Source organism: Guillardia theta (assembly GCF_000315625.1).
Source record: "Guillardia theta CCMP2712 unplaced genomic scaffold GUITHscaffold_6, whole genome shotgun sequence".
NCBI classification, from domain to species: domain Eukaryota; class Cryptophyceae; order Pyrenomonadales; family Geminigeraceae; genus Guillardia; species Guillardia theta.
In genome coordinates, this window is record NW_005434668.1 from 321965 (window position 1) to 345647 (window position 23683).

At 50.8% G+C, this 23683-nt stretch overlaps 7 protein-coding genes across 7 annotated transcripts; 3 read left to right on the top strand and 4 right to left on the bottom strand.

Moving 5' to 3' along the window:
• Positions 1-400: 400 nt before the first annotated feature.
• On the top strand, positions 401-1894 carry GUITHDRAFT_100937 (hypothetical protein; the record flags this gene model as incomplete). Its single annotated transcript, XM_005840154.1, has 11 exons — positions 401-456; positions 540-660; positions 711-743; positions 792-863; positions 909-956; positions 1013-1048; positions 1333-1401; positions 1450-1516; positions 1560-1615; positions 1665-1736; positions 1784-1894. 11 exons carry the CDS (start codon positions 401-403, stop codon positions 1892-1894), a joined length of 741 nt encoding a protein of 246 aa, XP_005840211.1.
• A 1150-nt stretch (positions 1895-3044) lies between these two features.
• Positions 3045-4263, bottom strand: GUITHDRAFT_64327 (hypothetical protein; the record flags this gene model as incomplete). The annotated part of the gene is made up of 3 exons (XM_005840155.1): positions 3045-3686; positions 3745-3984; positions 4132-4263. 3 exons carry the CDS (start codon positions 4261-4263, stop codon positions 3045-3047), a joined length of 1014 nt encoding a protein of 337 aa, XP_005840212.1.
• A 497-nt stretch (positions 4264-4760) lies between these two features.
• GUITHDRAFT_100939 (hypothetical protein) lies at positions 4761-6484 on the top strand (the record flags this gene model as incomplete). The annotated part of the gene is made up of 4 exons (XM_005840156.1): positions 4761-4803; positions 4975-5044; positions 5164-5441; positions 5490-6484. 4 exons carry the CDS (start codon positions 4761-4763, stop codon positions 6482-6484), a joined length of 1386 nt encoding a protein of 461 aa, XP_005840213.1.
• A 25-nt stretch (positions 6485-6509) lies between these two features.
• Positions 6510-11825, bottom strand: GUITHDRAFT_100940 (hypothetical protein; the record flags this gene model as incomplete). The annotated part of the gene is made up of 27 exons (XM_005840157.1): positions 6510-6599; positions 6648-6832; positions 6885-6982; positions 7031-7183; positions 7238-7353; positions 7400-7513; positions 7566-7604; positions 7647-7757; positions 7895-8031; positions 8081-8162; positions 8350-8476; positions 8528-8599; positions 8640-8698; positions 8756-8845; positions 8899-8965; positions 9302-9346; positions 9834-9905; positions 9956-10026; positions 10076-10163; positions 10221-10303; positions 10353-10460; positions 10697-10756; positions 11038-11091; positions 11144-11260; positions 11405-11553; positions 11614-11686; positions 11736-11825. 27 exons carry the CDS (start codon positions 11823-11825, stop codon positions 6510-6512), a joined length of 2550 nt encoding a protein of 849 aa, XP_005840214.1.
• An 897-nt stretch (positions 11826-12722) lies between these two features.
• Positions 12723-14541, bottom strand: GUITHDRAFT_132985 (hypothetical protein; the record flags this gene model as incomplete). The annotated part of the gene is made up of 9 exons (XM_005840158.1): positions 12723-12791; positions 13017-13115; positions 13168-13225; positions 13320-13393; positions 13458-13517; positions 13570-14014; positions 14063-14150; positions 14200-14338; positions 14386-14541. The coding sequence occupies 9 exons, from the start codon at positions 14539-14541 to the stop codon at positions 12723-12725; spliced, it is 1188 nt and encodes a 395-aa protein (XP_005840215.1).
• A 1108-nt stretch (positions 14542-15649) lies between these two features.
• GUITHDRAFT_100942 (hypothetical protein) lies at positions 15650-18731 on the top strand (the record flags this gene model as incomplete). The annotated part of the gene is made up of 13 exons (XM_005840159.1): positions 15650-15758; positions 15809-15856; positions 15926-16080; positions 16127-16165; positions 16219-16344; positions 16401-16550; positions 16770-16891; positions 17043-17220; positions 17316-17405; positions 17572-17628; positions 17686-17719; positions 17912-18172; positions 18229-18731. 13 exons carry the CDS (start codon positions 15650-15652, stop codon positions 18729-18731), a joined length of 1872 nt encoding a protein of 623 aa, XP_005840216.1.
• A 632-nt stretch (positions 18732-19363) lies between these two features.
• Positions 19364-23036, bottom strand: GUITHDRAFT_132987 (hypothetical protein; the record flags this gene model as incomplete). The annotated part of the gene is given in 5 exon segments (XM_005840160.1): positions 19364-19367; positions 19387-22203; positions 22405-22862; positions 22910-22969; positions 23001-23036. The coding sequence occupies 5 exon segments, from the start codon at positions 23034-23036 to the stop codon at positions 19364-19366; spliced, it is 3375 nt and encodes a 1124-aa protein (XP_005840217.1).
• Between the last annotated feature and the right edge of the window lie 647 nt (positions 23037-23683).

Below are 23683 nucleotides of genomic sequence, written 5' to 3' on the forward strand. Positions count from 1 at the left end.
AAGTTATACTTCGCTCAATGCCATGCCCATTTCCACTTACTTCATGGTGCTGGTATTATTGACGTCCCCGATTTTTCCCCCTGTTTCTCCAGTTTGATTCCGCTGATTTGAACAGCCTTGTTTATCTCTGTCTACCTCAAACAAATTTCTACTGCAAAGATCGTCATTCTCTTACACTGTTGTTGTGATGCTTTCCTACATCATGTTCAACTCCTGTTGATTCCTATCATCATGATTCAGGTCGTTGATTGTTGAATTTTGCGAGGTTTCACGATTTTTGGTGTTTGGCCCTCTCTGTTGAACTCCTGTGACGTTGAATGAGCTAGATAGGATACCGGGCTGGGCAGTCTATTGGTACCAGAAGATTGCCTCCAAGATGGCAAGGGGAGGCAGTGTGTTGATGTCTCCAAGAAAAACCCGTGGGAAGAGTCCAGTTCCCCGGAAGAGGACACCGAGGTCCTCGCCTTCTCCTCGAGCATTATCTCCCCCGTAAGTTGCATTCGGGAACTTTCTGTGATGTGAGTGAGCGGCTGTGCTAGGGCATCAAGGACTCGGTCGAGAATACAGACCGAAGAAGAGCAGCAATTCCATCCCGACACTCTACGGGAGAAGTTGGAATACGAAAGAGCAACGAACCAGGTGCTGAGGTCTGAGATTCAGGTGCTGGTTTGTCCTTGTGCTCGCAACAAGTCTTATCTTCTGTCTTTCAGGCTCTTAAGCACAAGAACAGACATCTACGACAAGTGAGTAGCGGATGTTAGCCGACGAATCGACTAATCCTGGAGACGCAGCGCCTGAAGGCGATGCATTGCATACTCGACATGGAGCCTCAGGAGGCGGCGACACGACCTCTCGCTTCTCCTGTTAGAGAAAATCAATGATGTGTCGCTATGCTGAAGGGTTTTCAGGGTCCAAGGAGGAGAAAGCGTGACATAGCAAGGCCATACGTGGAGAAGGTAGACAGTATTTCGATCTCCCTCTGTTTAGCCTCACCCTGTGCATTCAATTCCAGGGTCTCATGAGCGGGACGATCTACATGTTGGGAGAGGTTTCCACCAAGTCATTCCACTTGACCAGACAATTCATGTTTGGATTTAGGCAATATCATGTGGGTTGTTCTACCACCCTCAATTAGGGAGGGGCATATACTTAGACGCCTTCTTCCATTACTCGGTAACGCTAGGCGAGGATTTCTAGACACTCATTCTAATCTAATGAAGGTATTACATTCCACGTTGGTGGGAATGTTTGCCAACGGCCCGCTCCTGCACATGTTCTTTGAAGTAATGATCTCTCTTGCAGTTTTACAATATTAACTTTTACTGCTTACAGGTTGTAGACTATCTTGTATGTTTTGAATCAAATCTAGCGAACATCGTTTGTAAAGTTTTCTTGGATCAGGTTTCTTCTTTTCAGAAGCATTGGATTTCCTGACTTGAATCCTTGTAGGTGGTGTGGGGTTGCCTTTGGAACTTCTCTTACATCTTCCTCATGAATTTGGCGACAGACAGCCCTGGTAAGAAAGACTGCTAAATCGGAAAGCCTTACAGTCTGCATAGGCTTTGGATACATTGGGGAAGGGTTGGGCATGGACTTGCACCACGATCTTGCTAAGGTCATCATCAATGCAGAAGGAACTTGGCAGCTTACCAGGAATGTTGTAGGGATTTACATCGGCTTTCAAGAAAGCGATCTACTGGAAAGTTCATGTTGAGTTGCTCCAACAGGGGCTCAAGGTGAGAAACTCTAGAATGGTGACATGATTCTCGTCATGGTGTCGCAGATGCTTCCGATGGACATCATCTGCTACTCCGTGATCCCTCTGAGATTAAGGGCCTTGTGGACGGCGTGTGTAGATGTGTCGTGGGTTACCATTCTCAGCCGCTACGATTGATTTGCGTGCAAGCTGGGGATGCATAGGGACGAGGTTCTTTCTTCGAGTCCTACATTTACAAGATGCTACATCTTCTTTGGTAAACTTAGTATTCACTGAGGGATCTGTACAGCCTACTTTGTATCTTTTCGGTCTTCGTGACCGCTGTACATCCTCCCTAACTGCACGGGAGGTAGGAAGATATGGAAAGAGCGAGACAGGGATAGTCAGCGACAAAGAGGAAAGAGAGGGAGACGCAAGGAGCGATGGAAGGATGGAGGCGAGAAGCAGAAATTTTAGGAGGTAGTAACAGAAATAGTGAGATATTCTGTCATGAAATCTGGGCAATATGAAGCAATGAGTTGGAAACACTGTTTCAATGCGCAGCATCGTTACCTTGGACTTGTTCACTTGGAGCTCCCTGGACGGTCGAACATTCTCCCCCTGTTCCTTGTACGCGTATCGTTTCTCTGCAGCAAGCTGCTGCTGCACATCATCCCAATCTTGCAAGTTCTGGGCAGTCAAGGTGAGCAGTGAAGCACGACAGCGAGCCCTTAAGAGGTACCTCGAAGTTCTTGGATTGCTCTTCCAGCATGTTCTCTTCGACTGGCATCCTCTTCGTTTTCCTGCCTCCCCTCCCCGCGATTCTTCGTCGATCAGAGCGACTCCCGTTACCCTCCAGGACCATCAAGGCAGCCACGTAGCTCAGGATCATGAGGAAAATGCACAGGAGGAAGCAAACGATGATCCACCTCAGTGGCAAGGACAAGTACAACCACCTGAACTTGAAGTCAGATCCCAACGTTCTTCATCCCTGTCTCCCTGGCCTGACCCTTCCTTCCTCTCTTGCTCGAGTAGCTTATTCCTGACCTCGTCCTTCCGTCTTTGGTCTTACTCTCCCCCTCCTCCCTACCTCCTTCCCCCTCCTGCAGTCTCCAGCTCTCCCGGCTCACCATGCTCCGACCATGCCTTGCACCGCCTCAGAGGAAATTTCTTTCAGAGGATAATACTAGAGCACCGGGCGAAGAAGCTTTCCCGGAGGAACTTCAGAACGAGGCAGCAAGAGGAGGAGGGGAGGATGAAGTCTAGAGTGTCATGTGATGTATTACACAGCGAGCTCACAACGAGGAAGAGCAACGGGAGGAGAGTAGCAGCAGCAGCAGCAAGCCCTTCAGAGCTTCGACCGCGCAATGGTGTCGGCGTCCTTGTTGAGGAAAGCGAGGGCAGTGTCGCGCTCTTGCTTCAGCTCGTTCATCGTCTCATCCATCATCTTTCTCGAGAACTGATCGACCTTCAAGTTCTGCACGATGGTGTACTTGCCCGCTGAGCAGACGACAGGAAAGGAGTAGATCAACCCTTTCTCGATCCCGTAGCTCCCGTCAGAGGGCACCGCCATGGAGACAGTCTTGCCGTTCGATCCCACGACCCAGTCGTGCATATGATCTGAGATCGCCTTTGCGGCAGACATGGCAGACGACAGCTTGCGGGCGTTGATGATCGCAGCTCCCCTCTGCTGCACAACCTTGATGAACTCTCCGTGGAGGTACCCGGGGTTTTGGATCACGTCACCAACCTTCTGTTTGCCTTGCGCAGTCGCGACGACCGAGTTGGAGACGTCGGGATACTGAGTGGAGGAGTGATTCCCCCAGATGGTGCAGTTCTCTACCGCAGAGCTTGGAACCTTGAGCCTCATAGCAATCTGAGACTGTGCTCTGTTATGGTCCAGACGGGTCAGGGCCGTGAAGTTTTCCTTAGGAATGGAGGGAGCGCACTGCTGGGCAACAAGTGCATTCGTGTTTGCAGGATTTCCGACCTGAAGACAGCAAAAATAATGTCAGCAACACATCCGTTTCAGGAACGACGTTTCATACCACAACCACCTTGACGTTCTTTGAGGCAACCTCGTTCAACAATCTGCCTTGTTCCTTGAAGATGTTGCAGTTCTTTGCCAGGAGATCCTTTCTTTCCATCCCTGGTCCACGGGGAAATGCACCGAGCATGATACAGGCATCGATCCCAGTGAAGGCCACGTTCGCATCGGAGGTTACCACCACTTCCTCTAGCAAGTCAAACCCGCAATCTTCAAGCTCCATCTTCACACCCATGAGCGCCTGCCATGCATCTCACTTCGTAGCCTTAACTTCATTCTCCCATCGCCACCAGATCTCGTGTATCCTCAACTCAATCCACAAAATCACCCCTCCCGTCTCCCAGCCTCCTTTTCTCCTTAGCCTCGTTCTGCAAACATTGGCGCTCACCTGTTGAGCTCTTGGGATGTCCAGGAGGTGGAGAATGATCTTCGTAGACGGTCCGAACGTTCTCCCAGAGCAGATGTGGGGGAGGAGAGCATAGCCGATCTGGCCTGCCGCTCCCGTGACGCACACCCGCATCACCATTGCACGCGGTTGCGCCTTCTGCCTTCCCTTTTTTCCTTCTACCCTACCCCACCTCCCAAACTCCTAATAAGAGTCACCCAGTGTAAACGTACCCCACCCCACTTCTGTCCACCCCCGAGGTACAAATGCACCCCCCATTTTGACATACTACACTGAGGTACCCCTGTGATCGTTGTAATACCTACCCGTACTTTATACTATCGGACGATCCCCATCTCGAGATCACCCGTTGAAGTGGAAGTCCTGGGGTAGGGTGAGTCATACCCCTCGTTGACCGGATTGTTCGCTATCCAAGTACCGGTCGCACTACTACCCCTCGTATCCTCCTAAATGGCACCGGTGTTGGCGTTCGGGCAGGCAAGGCGCCAAGACTAGGGCCGGTATGGCGCTACTGTAGCTGGGACACACGGCGATGCTGCGAGGGATGCTGAGGAGGAGAAAAGGAGTTGGAGGAGGAGAAAAGGAGAGTTGATAGAAACGAGAGACGACAGATGCACATGCAGATCTTAGAGCAGGCGAAAATGACCCGGACTGGTCCTGGCACTTTACCCGAGAAACAAGTTTGAATTTTCTTCGATTCGGAAGTCTTGCACACTGTGATAAGCAGCGGCGGCTGATCACTGAGGATCATGCATGATAAAATCGTACCTGATGGAGAATCATACTGGCCAAAGTCGCCATTTACATGTGAAGATATCTTCACAGCCCCCGACGAGGCTGCACCGGGCTTCCTTTCCCCTCAATCGCGCAAGATCAAGGGAGCTGAGTCAAGAAGGTGAGAGAACGCGGACGATGTGTTTTCCTTCATGCATGATAACTTGAATACTCTCTGTGTGCGTGCTTCTTCTTGGATGTCACTCTCATCTGGGGTCGTGACTTGACCTGTCTTTACAGCTTCAACTCCCCAGACACCTTGTTCTGCCGATGGTCTCCGCAGTATGTCCCTAGGATCACATCGGATGAAAACATCGTGACTTCTGTCGAACAATCTTTTGCCAGCTCCATCAGCTATGATGAAAGCTTGCGCGCCTACAACGACAAGGCGCATCATTTCACATTGCTGAATGTAGATCCTCCCAACTTCATCACAGAGCAGATCAGCACAAACATGGGCAACCTGCAGTCTTCGTACACTTCAGTCGTGAAACCTCTCATTTCGCATCAAGTTCCATGTAATCTCTTTGCCGTCTGCTCGATCTTGTGTGCTGATCTTGATTCAGGTGTGAAGATCGAGTTGAGATTCGGAAAGAATTTGTCCTCCCCAGAAGTTGGACGGACGCCTAGTTCGTTTTGTAGGATTTCTCTTCACAATCTTGCAGGTTCAGAGATGGAGGAAAACAAACAAAAGAGTTCAGCCCTGCGCATTCACGACTTGAGGCCGCAGATTACGAGTGAGGTAGTGTACAATGACTGCAACCCATCGTGGTGGGAGAGATTCTATGTCTGGAAGGCTTATGCATGTAAGATAGTACAAGAAGGAGAGCATGAGGTGGAACACGTCGACGAGGAAGATCTGGATGATGATGACAAGGTTGGGGTGTTATTTAGTGTGCACGACAACACATCTCGATGGAAAGACGCCATCGGTTACGTCATGGTTCCCATAACTCGCGGGCAAACGATCTGCGAATCATTTTCTTTGCGTACGAGGGAGGGAAGACTTGTCAAGGATCCTCAGGGAAGATCGGTGAGCATACACGCCAAGGTCATGTTTGCAGCGGAAGCGCTGGACCCTTCGGTCAGGCAAGCGAGTCACGTCTTGGACAATGATGTCCCGGTGGTAAGCAACAGCGACGACCAAACGATACAGACCCTACAGGCCTGCGTTCGCCGACAGCTGGTGTTGGATTGGTATCGATCCTTCCAAAAGCTGAAATTCTTGGGAGAAGCCAAGAAGAGGGTGAGAGATCACTCGGGGCCAGTGAAGGAATACTGCGGCAACTCAGAGCCTTCGGGCTCTACATTCAACTCCTCATCCTCCACAGCCACGAACCTGCCCGGCCATCGCCGGAAGGAAGACAGCTCTCATCGTAAGAGCATGCCAAAGACCTCGACGTCCGACGTGCAGGAGATTGCAAAGATAGAAGCCAAGGCATTTCAAGATCTAGCTCGAGAGCTGGACGAGCGAGGATTCGCAGAGCGAGCGAGGATTTATCATTACATGGTAGGTCGACGAAAGAATATGGAAGATGGCAAAACCGACGGGCTGAGGTGATGAGATCTTCTAGCTGTAGATCAGCTCATTGCGAGCCAACTTGGACATAAACTTGTCGGGTTTTCGATACGATTACAATAGAGTACACCACGGAGGTAACTGCACACACCAGGAGCTGCAAACAACCCGTCAAGGTCAGGGTGAAATAATCCAAGATGCTTACGAGGATCGCAAAGACGACGATCTTACACGTCCGTCTTGTCGAGGCGACAAAAGATTTCATCTCATCCTGCAGCCTCTGCAAGTCTCTTGTCTGGCCGGAGGTGAGAATCTTTGCTCGCCGGAGGAAGTGGAGTAGGCGATCGTCTTGGGAATAGGCGTTGGGGACGGAAGGAGGTAAAATCTCGCCTGCAGACTCCAACTCATATATAAAGCAATGAACGTCGAAACTCGACAACACCTCCTACTCTTCGGATCTCTGCTTTGTGTCTCGCAAGCTCTTTCCACTTTCTCCCGTAGTAGAGAGCAATCTGAGCTGATGTCTTGTTTGACGTCTTGCTGCAATCACACGCATCAGAGAATTACAACCTCGAAGACAGGACGAACCTGAACAGAGCATCCATGGTTTGCTTCTGAATCTTCCTCCTTATGAAGTTGATGTAGTAGATGATGGTGTAGTACAAGATGAGAATGGCGGCTGCCGGGATGATAACGGAGAGGTTGAAGGGGTTGGGGGGGCTGCAGGAGCTAGCAGACGACCTGCAGCAACGTGACTTGTCATGAGCACATGTCGACATACTCAGAGCTACTCACGTGTCTTCGGCAGCGCTCATAACTGCCTGGGCAAGTTCGTCGGTGAAGCCATTTTCTCTCAATGTCGCCAGGATCGAGTTGACACCATTTACCAGGTAAGTCGCCGCAAAGATTTCCTGGGTAGTTGACATGAGTCGAGGTGAAGTCTTGCTGGGATCTCACCCTTCCATACGAGCAGAACCTTGCCGAGAAGTACTTGTCCTGGAGAACAGGGGAGCCGGTGATTCTATAGGGATTCCCACAGTTGGACTGCGCCAGTTTGTTCTCGATGAAGTACTAGATAGCAAGCTTGTGTCAGCAGGGCTGGCAGGAGAGCAAAACGGCTCACCGTCAGGACGTCGACCTGAGGGAGCAGGAGGGCAGAGACCTGCGACCTCGTCAGCTCCTTCCGTCTCACACACAGTGTCACAGTTTTCTTGTCCAGCTTGTCGAAGCAGCTCTTCAGATCCGGGCAGTATGACGCTGTGAACTGATAAATCTGATCGAGCTCCACAAAATCTGTGGACTGGAGGACTCCAACCTGCAAGGAGAGCAAGTCAAAAGGATCATTCGGCTCAAGGTTTTGTCATCGAGCATTTCAGATCACGTACGGACAAGGAACGAGAGGTCAAAAGGAGTCAATTCAAATGTTACTACGAGTGTCTCCATCGCTCTCACCGTGAAGCCCCCGATGGTGGTCACGTCACTGATTGAAGCCTCTGCACTCAAGACGTTGACGTTGGAGGAGATTTGACCCGCAAACACCCCAAAGACGATAATGCCAAAGAGCATCCAGACGGCTGTTATGGCTTTTCCTGCAGTACGAGTTTGATCAGCTGAAAGGAGGCTCGATGTCCACGTCACCTAGCCCGGTCACAGGAACTTTGTCTCCATAACCGACAGTTGTCATCGTGACGATGCAGAACCAAGCGCCGTCGAGGACTCCCTGAGAAGAGGAGGAGCGAGGGCGATGTGAGAGATAGTGAAAGAGGCAAGGGAGGAGAGAGGAGAGGGGAAGATGGGAGAGGTTACATCACAGCATGCAAGCCGGGGCGAGAGGAAATGAGGATACAGACACGAGGAGGAGCTGCAGGGCCGCCAGCAACATGAACGCAGTAACAGGTTCTTCTTACTCTGGCGTACAACGGATTGAACTGCTCTGGATTCTCTTTCCTCTCCACCAGCCACAGCAGATGCCCGACGCCAATGAGGAGGAGGAAGAGGAAGCAAACGAAGTTGACGAATGCGGATGAATAGACCCTGACGACCGTCTCTTGTCAGACTGCGTCCAAACTCTCTGACGTGTCTTACATGAAGATGACAGCAGACGCAAGGGAGATCGTGTCAGCGGTCGACCTGACGACAACGATGAAGCCATCGAGGCTGGGAGCTGTCACTGCAGTCATAGACATGCGGGGACAACAGAGTTGAGATGCCGAAGGAATCAGAGCAGGTGTAGTCATTGTCCAGCTGCACTTTCCCCTGTGGACAGACGAGGTTGTCAAGAACGCGCGTCATATTTGACATGTTCCTCCACACCTTCCACGATGCAAAGAGCGCCCCCTGCATCGTCCCGTAGTCCGTTGCTCCAGTGATGGGTGGTTTCAAGGAAGAGTACTCGACCGAGGGCTGGGAAGAAAGCAAGTCGGAATTAGAGACGCAGCACGAGGGGGAGCAGGAACCTTTTGAACGACAGTTGACGACCATAGCAGTTGAGATGTAACTTCATTCCACGTTGCGATCATCAGGCTGCAGGTATGCGTTTGAGGCGACGAAACACAATTGGGAAAACATGTCCGAGTTGAGCAAGACAAACAAGTCAGACAAGGCGAGCATGACAAGAAAGCAAAAATGAGGAAATTAGATGGAAGAAATCAGAGGTAACCCTTGCACTTATGAATAGAGAGGAGGGGAGCATGGAGCACTCAATGAAGTGACTGACTTTGGCTGCGTGTCGTTGAATGTGATCCATGGTTGGATGAGTTGAGCTGAGACAACAATGTTGCACCTTCAACGACATTGTGAGCAAAACATCAGTGAGCGAACATGTTCTTCAATCTACCAGGCCGCCAGCGGAAACCTTACCAACAATCTCTGATATGCTTGTACACCTGAATACCATTCACAACCCTGCAGGAGATGCGAGTCCGCCCTTGATACCTTGCAGTGCACATTCATGCAAGACAGTGTAATAGGTGTAATGGAGTTCGTCGACGACGTTTGTGATTTGACTCTTATGGCCATCGAAAGGGCCAAAGATGGAAGGCAAGTCTGATCAAAGAGGGTTAGGAAAATGAAAGATCAGGAAATGTGAGAAATCGAGCATGAAAAATTAAAAAGGGAACAGAAGCGAAATGAAATAAGGCGGTGAAGAGCGAATTTCAGCGTATCCCTTGCCTGCCTTGATCCATTCCTGCGCTGAGAGTGCGCCGTCAGTGGGATTGTTGTCAGCGATGATGAATTTCCGTTCCAGGAATGAAACTTTTCCATCATTGTTCCTGCAACGTGATCATCTTCTCCAACTGAACAGAACAGTAACATCTTCAATCGACAAACTTAGTCATTTGTCAACACAAGTCACAGCAGTCACATGTCACAAGTCGCTCTGGAAACTTACAGGTCATGTTTGTTGAAGTTGTACTTGATGGAAGAAGAGTCGAGCGACCCATCGGGGAGAGTGTTCTGGTACCTGGAAATCAAGCATCAGTTTCTCCACTATGCAACAGGGCGCAGAATCACAGAGAGAGGTAGAATTCTTCAACATCAATCACTCCATTCCTGTCCCTGTCTGCAAAAACGCGGAAATAATGCTGAAGAGAACAAGTCAAGTAATCTTTGACATGTTTCATCCTCCTCTACCTCTTCCAGCGAGATTCTCGTGCTCCCATCCAAGTCCCATGCTATCAGGACGAACTTCTTCTCCTCTGCATTGAAGACTCTGATCCCCCTGCGCAGAAAGTCATGCACAGCCGGAAGATTTCAACCTTGAGGGCGCCAGACTCACGTACTGCTCCATGGGCACGATGAAGGGCAGGGAGTGATTGTCTGTGGGCAGCAGGAGCAGTAGGTGCATTTCGAGCTAGAGATCTTGGGAGGAGGTCGTCAGCTCATGAAGTCACTTGCCACATTGGCCTACTTGTTCGAGGAGGAGGTTCACAATGTTGGTGACGACGATGTCAATGATCTCTTCTGTCATGTAAAACCCTCCCAGCGGACCAGAAGGTAGGTTTTCATCCATCATGACCTGCAAGTAAACAAGCTATCAGTTGGAGCAAGAGGGAGGAAGAGGAGAGCAAGCAGGGGACCACAGGAAGGAACGAAAGATAGACAGGAGGCAAATGAAATAGAAGGGAGAAGGGAGAGGGGAGAGGGGAGAGGGGAGAGGGGAGAGGGGAGAGGGGAGAGGGGAGAGGGGAAGCGAGCACAGAGAAGGAAGAAGTGACAAGAACAAGAACAAGGTGGGGAGTCCAAGAGAGAAACCTTAGGCCCTGTCTCTGCAAGTTGCACCAGAGACCAAAAGTGCCTCATCACAAGCCATTCCTAGAAGCAGCAGTCAGAATGGAGGTGACGCCCTCACACCATGAGAATAAAGATGGAACAGAGTGTCGTTCTATAGTCTTCACTGTTGATCTCATCACCACCACCACCACTGTTGTCGTCATCTCGATCATCATCGGATATGTCATCGTCATCATTATCATCATCACCACCACCACCACCACCACCACCACCACCACCACCACCACCACCACCACCACCAGTAGCTGCAGATGCAGAAGTATCCATCGCTGTTATGATGAATCTCGTCGTGTTCAACTTACATTCAGAGAAATTTTATAGTCCTTGTTCAAATCCGTGTACTCAAAGAAAACAGTCTGCCATTCACCATGCGGTTGACAACCCATCCCACGGAAAGCATGTTCTCACCTTGTTGAGGCGATCACGCGCAACAAGCCATCCATTCAAATCGACACTGAGAAAAGTTTCCATCTCGCTCGAAGAAAGATATCCATCTCCACTTGTATCCAAAGAATCAAATTGAACCTGCTGCATTATCAGTGCAAGACAAAAGCATACCTGCTCCCCCAATTTTCATGTCCCCTCCTCTCTCCCATTCCCATTCGCTCTACACCATTTTCTTGTTCCCTCATCTACGTACACCCTCGTTCCCCTCTCCCTTCCCATCACCTTGAATCTGGAGCAGTCAAGGACGTCAGTAGTGTTGGACGAAGCTCTATCGGACGCGAGAATGATTGGGTCGATGAACGGATAGCCAAGGTCCCACACGCAATGACGGCAGCATGGGGCAGACTCACGGATCCACCAGAAAGGATAAACTAGCACCATCGTGTAAGCCCTTCCTCTCCTGCATTCCTTGACGCGGCTACTACGCATACCTTGTCCGGACGAGTTTGACGATAGAGTGTACCAGACGCTGGGGGAGTGATAGTTGAGCTCCTCGTAGTTTTCCTGCAGACAGGTAAGTGTGTATGATATTCGACAAGCGAGTGCAGGGAACCTTGGTACATTGCAAGGCGTTGTCCCTTGTGACTGGAGTAGGACAAGTAATGAAGGCAAGGCTCTGACTGACCATTATACCTTTTAGCATACGTCACATATCACAGTAGAGACATGAAATCCTCCTGCTCCTGCTCCCTCTCCTGCCGCTGCTCCTGCTGCTCCTGCTGCTGTTCGTCTTACCTGCCATCGCCACCCATACGCCCTTTGCTGCCCGAACGACCATGGCGACTTTAGCCCAACAATATCCACTCTGCCCCAGAGTCTAAATGGGAGTCAAGACAACAGGCCGGGCCCGGACTCTTCCCGGAGTCCCGGCAGAAACCCGTGCCATGGTGACCGACCGTCCGATCCCGGCAACTCCCGGAGTCACCGTCCCGCCGGACCGCTATGCAGTGCGCGGCCCGGCAGCCTGCCGCAGTGCCGGCCGCAGGCGGGGGCCGGTCAAATATGCCGGGGCGGCCGATTCGGATCGGACTCCGGGATCGGACCCGCCCGGGGCCCGGACTGAGGCTCGTTCGAGTCCGGCGGCTTGAGTCCGGCGGACCAGGGAGGCCGCAAGGCCCCCGCCACTGGCACCCGGTCACTGCGGCAGTCAGACAAATCATACTTGCAGACTCAGAGCCTGGGCGCCGGATCAGAGCGCCGGTTGGTCGGGCAACGCCCGGCCGGGCCGGTTCACCGTGAGTCACCCTGCATCACGCGGCCGGCGTCACCGGGCCCGATTGGACAACAGTTCACCGGGCTACCCCGACTCCGAGAAACACAGTTCAGTGGGGAACATCATTACTTCAATGTATGTATTGTCAAAACTTGACTTCAAGTAAATATTCGGATCATAGATCTCAGAGATGGGTTGGAGAGAGTCGAAGGAGGCTCCGCGGGGCAAGAATAACTTGTGAGAATCAAGCCGAAGCCTCAGTAAAGCCCCTGCCCATGAAGTCGAGGTGATCGCCAACATGGAGATTTGAGCTGAGAACGGGGACGCTCAGACGATGACGCTCAACTTGGAGTTAGGGATGCTCTTGAATCGATTCTTGAGGCTCTCCACCACCTCCTGCATCTCCAAGGTCAGCTGCATTTCTGCTCACTCCCCACGTCCTTGCACTACCATCTATGCCCTCAGATCTGCGGCCGCCCCCCTGCCCCCCCCACTCCCTCTTCCCTCCCTCCTCTCGGTCCTCTCCTCCCTCCCTCCCTCCCTCCCTCCCTTCTCCCCCCGACCCCTCTCCTCCCTCCCTTCCTTCTCCCCCCGACCCCTCTCCTCCCTCCCTTCCTCAACCTGGTTACTGGCGTCTTCCATATCGATAGGATTTCCGTCAAAGGTCAGGCGTTTGATGTAAGGGAAATCGGAGACAAGGAACGTGGGGAGGGACGACAACTGGAAGTCCTCTGAGCAGGTGCAGCAGACAGAGAGGAGGAAAGAGACTGACCTTGTTCTTTGCCACCATCAAGTTGGTAAGTGACGTGCAGCCCTCAACGTCAGGAAAACTGCACAGTCAAAATGAGAAGCTGCAGGCGGAGGATGGGAAGCGGGTGGAAGAACAAGATAGAGGTCGGCAGAAACTCTCTGGGACAATGCTACCTCTCAAGCAGGTTTGAGGAGACGTCTAGAGTCTTGAGGGGCAACTTAGACAAGCCGGTCGGGAGGACTGCAATCTGAAAGACGAGCATAAGAGGAGGAGCTCATTGGACAGATTGCATAACAGAATGAAACAAGCACCTGATTCTCAGACAGCATGAGCTTGACCAGCTCCTTCAAGTCAAGAACCGAGTCCGGAATCTTTTAACGAACACGACATGTCATGGAGGTGGAGAGTGCGAGAGCACGATACCGAAGTGAGCTGATTGCGCGATGCCTCAATGGTCGTCAGGGCCTGAAAACTCCCGATGTTGACAGGAAGCTCCTTCACAAGGTTGTTGGTCACTTGAAACTCCTGCAAGTTGTCAAGCTGTTTCATGTCTGGCAACGTCTCCAGCTTGTTGCGGTAGATCTCGAGCTTCTCCAGACTCCCCAAGCCCGAGAGCGGAGGTAGCAGAACCAGGTTGTTGTTGAAGAGGGCAAGGCGGTTCAGGGAGGTGAATCCGCTCAAGTCAGGGGTAGTCTTCAGCTTGTTGTCCGCCAGGTTCAGCTCCACCATGTTGTGCAGTGAGGAAAACTTTGTGGGCAACTTGATGATTTTGTTGTTGAAAAGATTCAATTCCTTCAAGGCCGCCAGGTTGCAGATTGTATCCGGGAGGACAGTGATGTTGTTCTTGTACAGGAAGAGCTTCTCAAGCCTGGCTCCAGGTCAAATGACAGCACAGCACACTCGAACGGACACACACTTGGAGAGATTTCCAATCTCCTCTGGCAGCTTCGTGAGAGAATTATCGTTCGCATCCAACGTTGTCAGGGAGACTAGGAGGCCAATCTCTACAAGGCAGCTATCACCGCAACGAGATAACAGAGCATGGTCACATACCCGCAGGAAGCTCGTCCAGCCTGTTCATGCTACAGTCGAATGTTGTCAGGGAGGTAAAATTCCTTATCCCAGCTGGAAATACAGCCAGCATGTTCTCCTTGATAATCAGAATGGTGGTTTCCTTGAACCTCCGAGGATTCTGTGCAAGGGTTTAGAGGCATGGCAGCTACATCAAACAATCATCACCATGGATTCAAAGTCAATCACATCGTTCGATTTGCTCAAATCCAAGATGCTCATGTCTTGAGAACTCTTGTGGGGTTGAGCCTGGGACGAGCCCTTGCCAGGAACCGGGTGCGTGGGCACATCCGGATCCTCCTCCGAAGAACAGATGCAGCCCATGCTCGTCTGCCTCTACCAACTAAGAAGCAAATCGACTTCGGATCGCCTGAGTGCACATTGTCATTTCGCTCTCTATTCCGAAAAGCACACGAGCCCGCTGGATATCTCAGTCATCTGAACGAATGAATCTAGTAACTACATCTGCTTCGTCCACTCTTTCATGTATCCTCCAGAGGGTGTATGCATCATTGTCATGATCATCGTCATAACTTTGAAAAAACTGCGTCCATACAAACAATCCTACCGAAACCACAATACATTTCCTTCCGACCGCGGCTACTGATCAAAATTTTACTACCCCGCCTTCCCCTCAGTGCAGACCTGGCGCCTGTGACGGGAAAGGGACTTGAGGATACTGAGCTCTCCTTATCATTATCATGCACACATCTACTGCGAGATCTATCTATCCTATCCGTCTCTGTCTCCGCCTTCTCCTGCGCCCTTCCGGTCCACCCCCTCCATGGCTCCGTGGCGCATAAACTTTTAAAAACGTTATAAAGTCTATATTAATTGTATGATCATGGTAGTGAAAGACAGCTTTCCCTGCTACAAAAACACTTTTTGCGTTCCGCACATCCCGTGGGGTGGTGGTGGTGGGTGGGGCCGGGATGGTGTTGGCTACACGGGTGGGTGGGGTAGTAGAGACTGTAGGGAAGAAGTCGCGAAGGACACGGGTCCTTATCCTGAAAACTTGAGGAGCAGACACGGGTAGGGGAAAATTGAGAGGTGGTACAAGTTGATGATGAGCCCTGGTACCGGAAAACCCTAAGTGGTGGGGTAGGGTGGTCAATCCCTGCTGACATAAAATAGAAATACGTTCCGTTCCTGTCACAGAACAAATATGAAGTTCTTTAGGAGGAACAATTCCCAGTTCCTTGTAGTTGGTAGCGGTTCCTTCTGACTTTTCGGTTCCTTACGCCGCATCATCATGGCAGAGCATGGCAGCATGGGAATGGCGAGCGGGTTGGAGGAGGAGCAGCTCCGATGAGGACGAGGCTGAGGTGAGGCAGCAAAGATCTGAGCCAAGAAAGCTCCTCTAGTGCGTTCATTGAGAGGAGCACGGGGAGGCCTGAAACTTGAGCCCAAGAAACTTTCGGGAGCATATAGGATGCCGCAATTTAACCTGGTTGAGGAGCTTTCAGAGAGGATAGCGGGTGGTTTGGGGGATTCTTCTTCACAGTCATGGGTGAAGTTGAGGGACCAAGTGTTTGAAGGATGTAAGACTGCCTTCATGGCAACATCTCGATAGTAACAAGCTGCATTCCAGACCTGAAGGATTCGCCGATGAGGAGCGTCTGTTGGAGGGTTTTCCTCGGTATGCTGATCACTGCGATGATTTGCATGCTCTTTTTCTCATTTGCTGGCGTCTTGTTCGCTCCCACAGGCGTTCTACCCACAGACAGCGCGAGCTTCCTCTCTTGGGTTACCATCATGAAGGAGAGGCGGAAGCGATACCAGGAGCTCAAGGAGGAATTCCTCATTGACCCCTACAAGGACGGGGGCCAGAAGGATCCTCTCCATGACAACCCTCTCGCTCAGGTTGCGCCTCCTCACTCTTGCCGACGTGTCTGACGGGGGTTGGCAGGCGGAGGGGAGCGTGTGGAAGAAATATTTCGAGCTGCAGGTGTGTGCCGGGCCATGGGCTGTGCTGCATGTTGAAGTTGCTTGCTCGTGCAGGAGCTGCAGAAGTCGATCATGATTGATATCGAGAGGCTCAACGTGGAGGACGAGTTTCTGAAGCAAGAGGAGGCGCAGAAAGCCATGCTCCGCGTCCTGACAGTCTGGTCGAACCTTCATAGCGAGGTTGTGACTTGACTTGACCTGCCGGCGCTGAGTAGCTCATGGCGATGGTTGTGCAGCTCTCATACAGGCAAGGCATGCACGAGCTCCTTGCCCCCATAGTCGCCGTGCTTCATCGAGACATGTCGGCATGCCGGGACAGCGTTGCTGGCATGCAGCAGGATTCAGATGAGAGATGCTCGGTTATCAAGACGCTGATGGACCCGGAGGTGATTATGTTGTTAATGATGACGATGATAAGGAGGAGGAGGAGGAGGAGGAGGAGGAGGAGGAGGAGAGGGAGGAGAAGGAGAGGAGGAGGAGGAGGACAGTCGGCAGTAGCAGCGGTGGTGGTGGTTTTGGTTGTGGAAGTTGACAAGAAGGAGGAGGATTTGGCGTGCGGTTTCCTCGCTCATGATTGCTCTTCTTCTCTCACTTTCTCCCCGCAGCACCTCGAGCACGATGCTTTCAGTCTCTTTGAAGCTCTCATGTTGAGCAGCAAAAGTTCCTTCGAACCTCCGCAGAAAGTACCTAAAGGACAAACGCCAAAGCCGAACAAGGCGGTCGCAAGGTAAGAAAGACGGGGAGACTGGAGAGAGAGAGGAGAGAGGAGGGGAGAGGAGAGGAGGGGAGAGGAAAGGAGGGGGAGTAGGATGCAAGGAGAGATCGGGAGACGGACGGGGAGAACACGAGAGGAGGGGAGGATGATGATTGTCATGCAGATGTGAAAGAGTTCAGAACGTTCTTTTGCGAGACAAGGACCACGAGCTCTTCCTTCATCTTCAGTCGCTGCAGGTTGAGCCTCAACTTTACGCACTCAGATGGATCCGCCTCCTGCTGGGACGTGAGTTTCACCTCGAAGATGTGCTATACCTGTGGGACGCGATGTTCGCAGATCAGGTGAAGACGAGGTGGAGGTTATGAGGATGTGGAGGAGGAGGAGGAGGAGGAGGAGGAGACAGTTATGATATGTAATGATGTTCTGTGATTTGCAGCTGAACAAGTCAAAGGGGCAAGACATTGAACTGCTGGACTACATCTGTCTCTCTATGTTGACCTACGTCAGGTCGGACTTGCTGATGAAGGTTCGAATCTACCGCACATGCTAATTTCTTCCTTGTCACCCTTTTTCCCTCTCCCTCTCCCTCCCTGTCTCTTTCCCTCCCTCCTCCTCTCCCTCTCCCTCTCTACTCCTTGTCATTACGCACTCTCGTTTCCTCTGCTCTCTGTGTCTTCTTATGAATCTTGCAGGACAACATGGGCTGCTTACAGCGTCTGATGCGGTATCCTCCTGTCGAGGATGTCAAGGTCCGGTCTTCTTATCCTACTAAGTCACTCGACCTCCTTCCCTGAACTTCCTCTCAGGTCTTCATCTCAGCTGCTCGTAACTTGAGGGAGGGTAAGAGTCCAGCCGTCCCCCGACCTGCCCGACCAGCACACCTCCAGCGCACAGAAAACACAGAACCTCCTGCTTGTGTTCCTGCTCCTGCTCCTGCTCCTGCTCCTGCTCCTCCTACCACTACCTTCTTCTTCACCGAGAGCTTCGAAGGGAGCAGGCAACGCGCCTCCTCTCCTCCTATCCCTCCTCCAGCGGAGCAAGGGAAGAAGAACGCGATCAGTCTCATCAACGGAGTGATCGTCGGAGCAGCTCCTGTTCCTCCTTCTGCCGCCGCCATGGCTGCCAGCAAGGTGCAGGAAGGTGGAAGGCAGGAGCTGGCGCGGAAGATGCAGGAGGCCATGGCGGTGCTGCGTGGTTTGTCGTTCCCCGACGAACGAGCAGCCGAACTGTCAAGAGCTCTTGCTGATCTCGCCGCTGTACAGCAGGCGCTTGCCGACCCGTCGCGTCCTCTTGGTCAGTGACTTTGAAACCTCGTTAAACCTATCGCTCATCCTGACTATTAGTTGCAGATGTGCCCTCAAAGCCTCTCCCTCCTCCTCTCTCCTCCCTCCCTCCTCCTCCTCCTTCATCTCTCCCTCCTCCTGTCAATGATCCTCCTGCCCTCCTCCGTCTTCCTGATCGCCCCGTCACGACCTCTGCACCCTCCAGCACGTTTGCTGCTTCTTCCTCCTATGAAGCGTTCGAGAGGGAGCCCGTGCAGCAGCCAGAGCTTGCGCGAGAGATGAAAATGAAGGAGGAGCCTCTGGTTGCTGTGCAAAATGAGGAGCAGAAGCAGCAGGAGCTCCTCAACAAGAAGAAGTTGGAGGAGACGAACGCGAGGAGGAAAGTTGCGCTCAGTATGCTGTTGGAACCAACCTCGCCCGACGTCCGCTCGGGGGAGGACCTCGGCTCCGCCTTTGACAAGGGACGAGGAGGTGCAGGAGGAGGAGGACTGAGAGGCAAGTCAAAAGGATTGTTCGACGATGACGGTAAGGGAACTCAGGAGGCTGAGGAGGCTGAGATAGGAAACTGACGATGAGTTAGGAGGGAAAAGTTCACTCTTCGACGACTGAAGGGAAGGATAGCGACCTGCACGTTTGCAAGCACAAGTCACGAAACCTGAGATGAAAACATCTTTCCCACAGTTACACGGTATGCCGAGCACATGAGAGGAGAAACTGCCAGGGGAAAGAAGTTGAGACACCGAGAAAGAAGTTGAGAAATCTCAACAAGTCCTGCAGCCGTGCTCATTTAGCGTAATTGTTTGCAAAGCTCTCTCCATAGATGCCTATCTACAAATAACATTCCAACATACTCATCGTCTCCCTCACAACAAGTCCATGTCAACATAATCCTCAAGGTTGAACTCCGAGCCATCTGAGAACTCATCTTCTTCCATGAAGGCTGAGATCCCCGCCGAGTCCAACGAAATGTCCAGCTGTTGCTCTAACTGCCTCCTATGCTGCTGCTGCTGCTGTGGCTGCTGCCTGCTCGGTCGACCCCTCCGCCTTCCTTCTGCCTGCGGCTGAACCTTGTCCTCGCTCGCTAGCCTCAGCGCGTTGTTCAGCAAGTTCGCGCACTCCTCCACGGTCGAGCACTTAATCAAGTTGGCAGCGTTGAAGGGGATGACGAGCTCCACGGGGAAGACAGTCTTGTTATGGTAGGCTACCTGCAGGAACCTCTTCAACTCCACGAGCAGGTAAGCGCGAGAAGCTTCCTCCATGAATTCGAGAGCCTGAGGAGAACTGACTGGGATCTCAGTGTCATCCTTGAGCATGGCGATGGAGGCGGTTCCGATCATGATCCCTGCGTCGTTCGCCTGCCCGACGAGCGACTGGACTATCTCCTGGTCGGGGTAGGGCAGAGAGGCCATAATGCTGACGAGGTACTTGAGGTTTTCGACCTCTGATGCGATCGTCTGCCGCTCGTGAGATTCAATCTTGTGCTTCAGCTTGTCAATGGCATGCTTGACAAGCCGTTGAAGGAACTTCTTGTTGGGAAGCCGAAGTTCAAGACATCTGGAGAAGTTCTCTACGGCAATCAGGTCCGAGTCCTTCTTCAAGCTGAATCCCTTCATCACTCCTTGGATGAATACTTCAGGACTGTAGTAGTCTGGGTACTTCTCAGAAATGTTCCTCAACACCTGATAACCGACGCTTGCACAAAGAGGGCTTCTTTGCTGCACTGAGATCATGTCAGGAATGCACAACTGAGGATGCACTTGGCCGCGATCGTGAATGGTAGAAACCAATTTGAGAGCTGCAGAAGCAGTCTCCTCCTTTTTGCTATACAAACACGCTAGGATCCGTTCCAGGTACTGCTGCATTACTGTGTTACGTAAGCAAGTCGATTCTTGATCAGAGACGTCTTCTTCTATGAATTCTGCGAGAGCAGAAATGGCGACAAGTTGCACCTCTTCAGTGCTGGTCGCATCAAAAGCAGAGGCCAATGCGCGCTTTGCAGGGTCCTTGAGGATCAAATTCGGTTGCCTCACAAAAATGCTGCCAAGACATGAAAAGCCGGCACGTTTGAACGGCAAAAGCTTGTGCTTGACAAAGTGCTTAATGCACGTGTCATAGATTTCCATGACATTCTTGTCCTCGATGGCTTTTCTCTTCTTTCCTTGCAACGTGATCTCGAAGTTTGAAAACTTGCAGAAAATTCCAGCAATCAACAAGGATCGTGGTTTCGCAGCAAATTTTTCATCATTGAGACGTTTAACCTCGCGGTTGAAACAAGCTGTGAGCAGTGCGTGCATTTGATCAGAGTGTTTTCGTATGCTGCCCACACTCTTCACAAGCGTGCACAGACACTGAATTGAAATCGTCAGCAGTGGCATGCTGGGAGCAAACTGAATGAGACGTGGAAGATCCTGGGATAGATACTTGATGAGATGTTCCGGAGGATCGTTCAGAAATGGAAGTACGCAATCATAGATCGCTGCAACAGTTCCGATGAGCTCACACTGCTCCTTGCTCCAAGGACTGCCATCTTTCTGCTCCCCCTTGGAGGACAAGTGCTGATGAAGCAACTCCATGTCCTTGGCAATCAGAGGTGGTCGGGCCTTTGCAAACATAGCTAATGTTCGAAAAACAGACAACAGCTTATCTGGTGTGTTGTTTGACTCCTCGTTGAATTGGATAATTTCTTGAAGCGCCCGCTGACAGTATTCTAGACTTTCTTTCACAAAATTTTCACCTTCATTGGTGGTGTCTCGAAAAAAATCGTGTAAGATGTCGATAACAGATATCGATTCTCGTCCTATTGTTGTTGTACTTCGATGGGCAGCGTTCACCACACTCTTGATCTGCTCGAAGCGAGAAACAATGCTTAGCACAGACCCATCTGGAACTCCTGGTCTTCTTGCGGGAAACCACATCTCCTTCAAGAATTGGAAGGTCCTCTTCTTGATATCGTCACTTTCGTCCTTCAAAAGGGGAATGATAGCAACACACGCACTATCAACAACATTCTTGTCTTGGCCCTCCTTTGCCAGCAAATCTCGCAGGATATTCATAGCAGCTTTTCTGACACTTGAGCCTGTATCTCTGCATCTTTCACAAATACTCTCGTGGTACTGTAGGGTTAGATTCGTTTCCTGGCACATAAACTTTCCCACAAGGAGGACTGCCTCAGCTCTCACTGCCTTCGACGCGTCTTTCATACTTCCACAAACAACATCTCTTACTCTCTCATTTGACAGAGTATTAGGGTCCATTTCAACCACCTGAGAAAGGGCTTTTAAAGCTTTTTGACGGAATTGAGGCATTTTGGGATGCTTCAACAGTATCAATAAGGGTTTTAGGATGTCTTGAACGTCGAAAGTTGCTGCCAGGTATTTGGAAAATTCCCAACTTTCATTCGAATTAGGCGAGGGCATATCAGGTCGTATTCTGTAATTGCGATCTTCCGATACTAGATCATAATAAGCATGAACCGAGTTCGATTCAGTCTGTTCACACCACATGTAAAGCCATGTCCTTATCACGTAGTGGTAGGAGGAATCCTCAGTGAGCTTGTTTGCAAGGAAATTTAGAAGTAACTGTTGAGCAAAAAGCTTGTGCAAAAGATCCTCCGGGGCATCAGAGTCTTGCAAAAGAGGACTTTCTGTAGAGCTCGCCAAATTTTTCATCCAACTGCATCTCTGAAGATACTCTTTCTGTTGCCCAACGAGGGATTTGAACGTATCATTGTAATCAGGAATGGTCATATGCCCTCCTTCTTGCATGATATCCGGTCTGTTGGCATGCATGGCTAGGTCTTTGATACGAATGACAATGCTGCCTAACAAATCTGCAGCCATCGTCTTAACAGCAAAAGGGAAATCTTTGATACACATCTCGTAGGAATATTTCCAAAATGCCTTCAAGACCAGGGAGGCAATCGGCCATTCTGGTGTCCCTAGAACGACTGTAACATCCATTACTACAGTTTGATAGAAGGATTTGTAACCACTAGCCTCCACTTTGTCAGTTTTTTTCACAATCAACTTTTGCATGAGATATCTGATGAACGTAAGCAGCAAGGGAAGAGCAGCATTCGTATTTGAGGTTTCAGTCTCCTCACGATCAACCGAGTTTAAGGGCCTTTTCACAACGGCTTGCAATAACGACAACAGAAGGGCTGTAGACATCTGGATAGAGGCAAGTCTTGGCGTGGAGAGTTGATAGCAAAAATCCTTCGTAGCTGGTTTCCATGTACTGCACCTTACCAGGAATTCGTGAATTATATTTTCTCTGTGGCCATCATAATATGCAAAAATGTTTTGCATCAACGGGATGCAAGCTTGTTGGCTGTAATATAAATACTCGGCACCCTCTGCAAAGAAGAGGCTTAGGCACAAGTTGGACACTCGCAGCAATTCCGAATCTTGAAACTTGACGTTGGGAATACTGACAATCTTGTTCAATAACTGTATAGCTTCACTCATTATAGATGCATGACGAAAGCAATCTTGACGTAAATCATTCGTGCTCTGTCTCGACTTTCGTTTTCGCCCTGGCTTCTTTTCCTCAATTGCTAATTCTTCTTTCAGCGCCTTTTCCAATTCTGGCAAAAGTATTCGATTGCAATATCCCTCCAAGAACCTGACAATAAACTCAAGCGTTTCATCTGTGTACACTTTCGGCCCGAGAACTTCGTCTGACAGAAACTGCATCGCCATCTGCGCACACCTCATGCATTGCATCGGCAGAGAGCCTTCCCACAAACCTTCGTTGCTGCACTGATTGATAGCAGGTTCAATGGCACGAAATACATCGCGTACAGTGTCTGTCGGAACTTCAACTAGCTTGTTTTGCACCTGAGCGTTTGTAATCTCTTCGCAGATGCTTTCCATGATGTCTTCCCAGCAAATAGATACACCTTGCACATCATCGACCAACTGACTCAAGAGAGAAGATAAAAGCTCTAACGATGGACTGCTCTGCTCTTGATTCTCATCGAGCTCGACTTCGCCAAGGTTAGAAAGTTGAATTTGATTCGAATCCTTCTCTGTCACAGGCTTGCTTGTGAACGAGCGCCTATCATTCCTCTTGCTTTGGTCAGGAGCAGGCAAGTGTACAGGCTGATTTGAGGAATCTCTTGCATCAATGTGGTGAAGATAGAGATTGTCCAAGAAGCCAGGCTGCTGTCTCTCAATCTGCTGCAAGAGTTCGTTCGAGTCAGGACGGAACCTTTTAGAAGCCTCCATTCCCCTCTGGTTCATCCTCCTACAACGAAACTGAATGTCAGCGCGTGAACCATGGTAGTTGCAACTTACAGCTTGAGAGGTTCTGCTCGCATTAGAATCTGTAGCACCTCTTCAGCTTTGGGAGGTGCAGCTGCAGCCTCAGGCGGCGGCAGGATGGCATTCCAATCAGGGCACAAGGAAGGCATAGGAGTTGCATTGGCAGCAAGACAAGGTGTGGATGTCGACATCTCCAACACAACTGGAACCCACATCAGTATCTAGACACAAAAACATCCCACACTCTCGGTACAGTC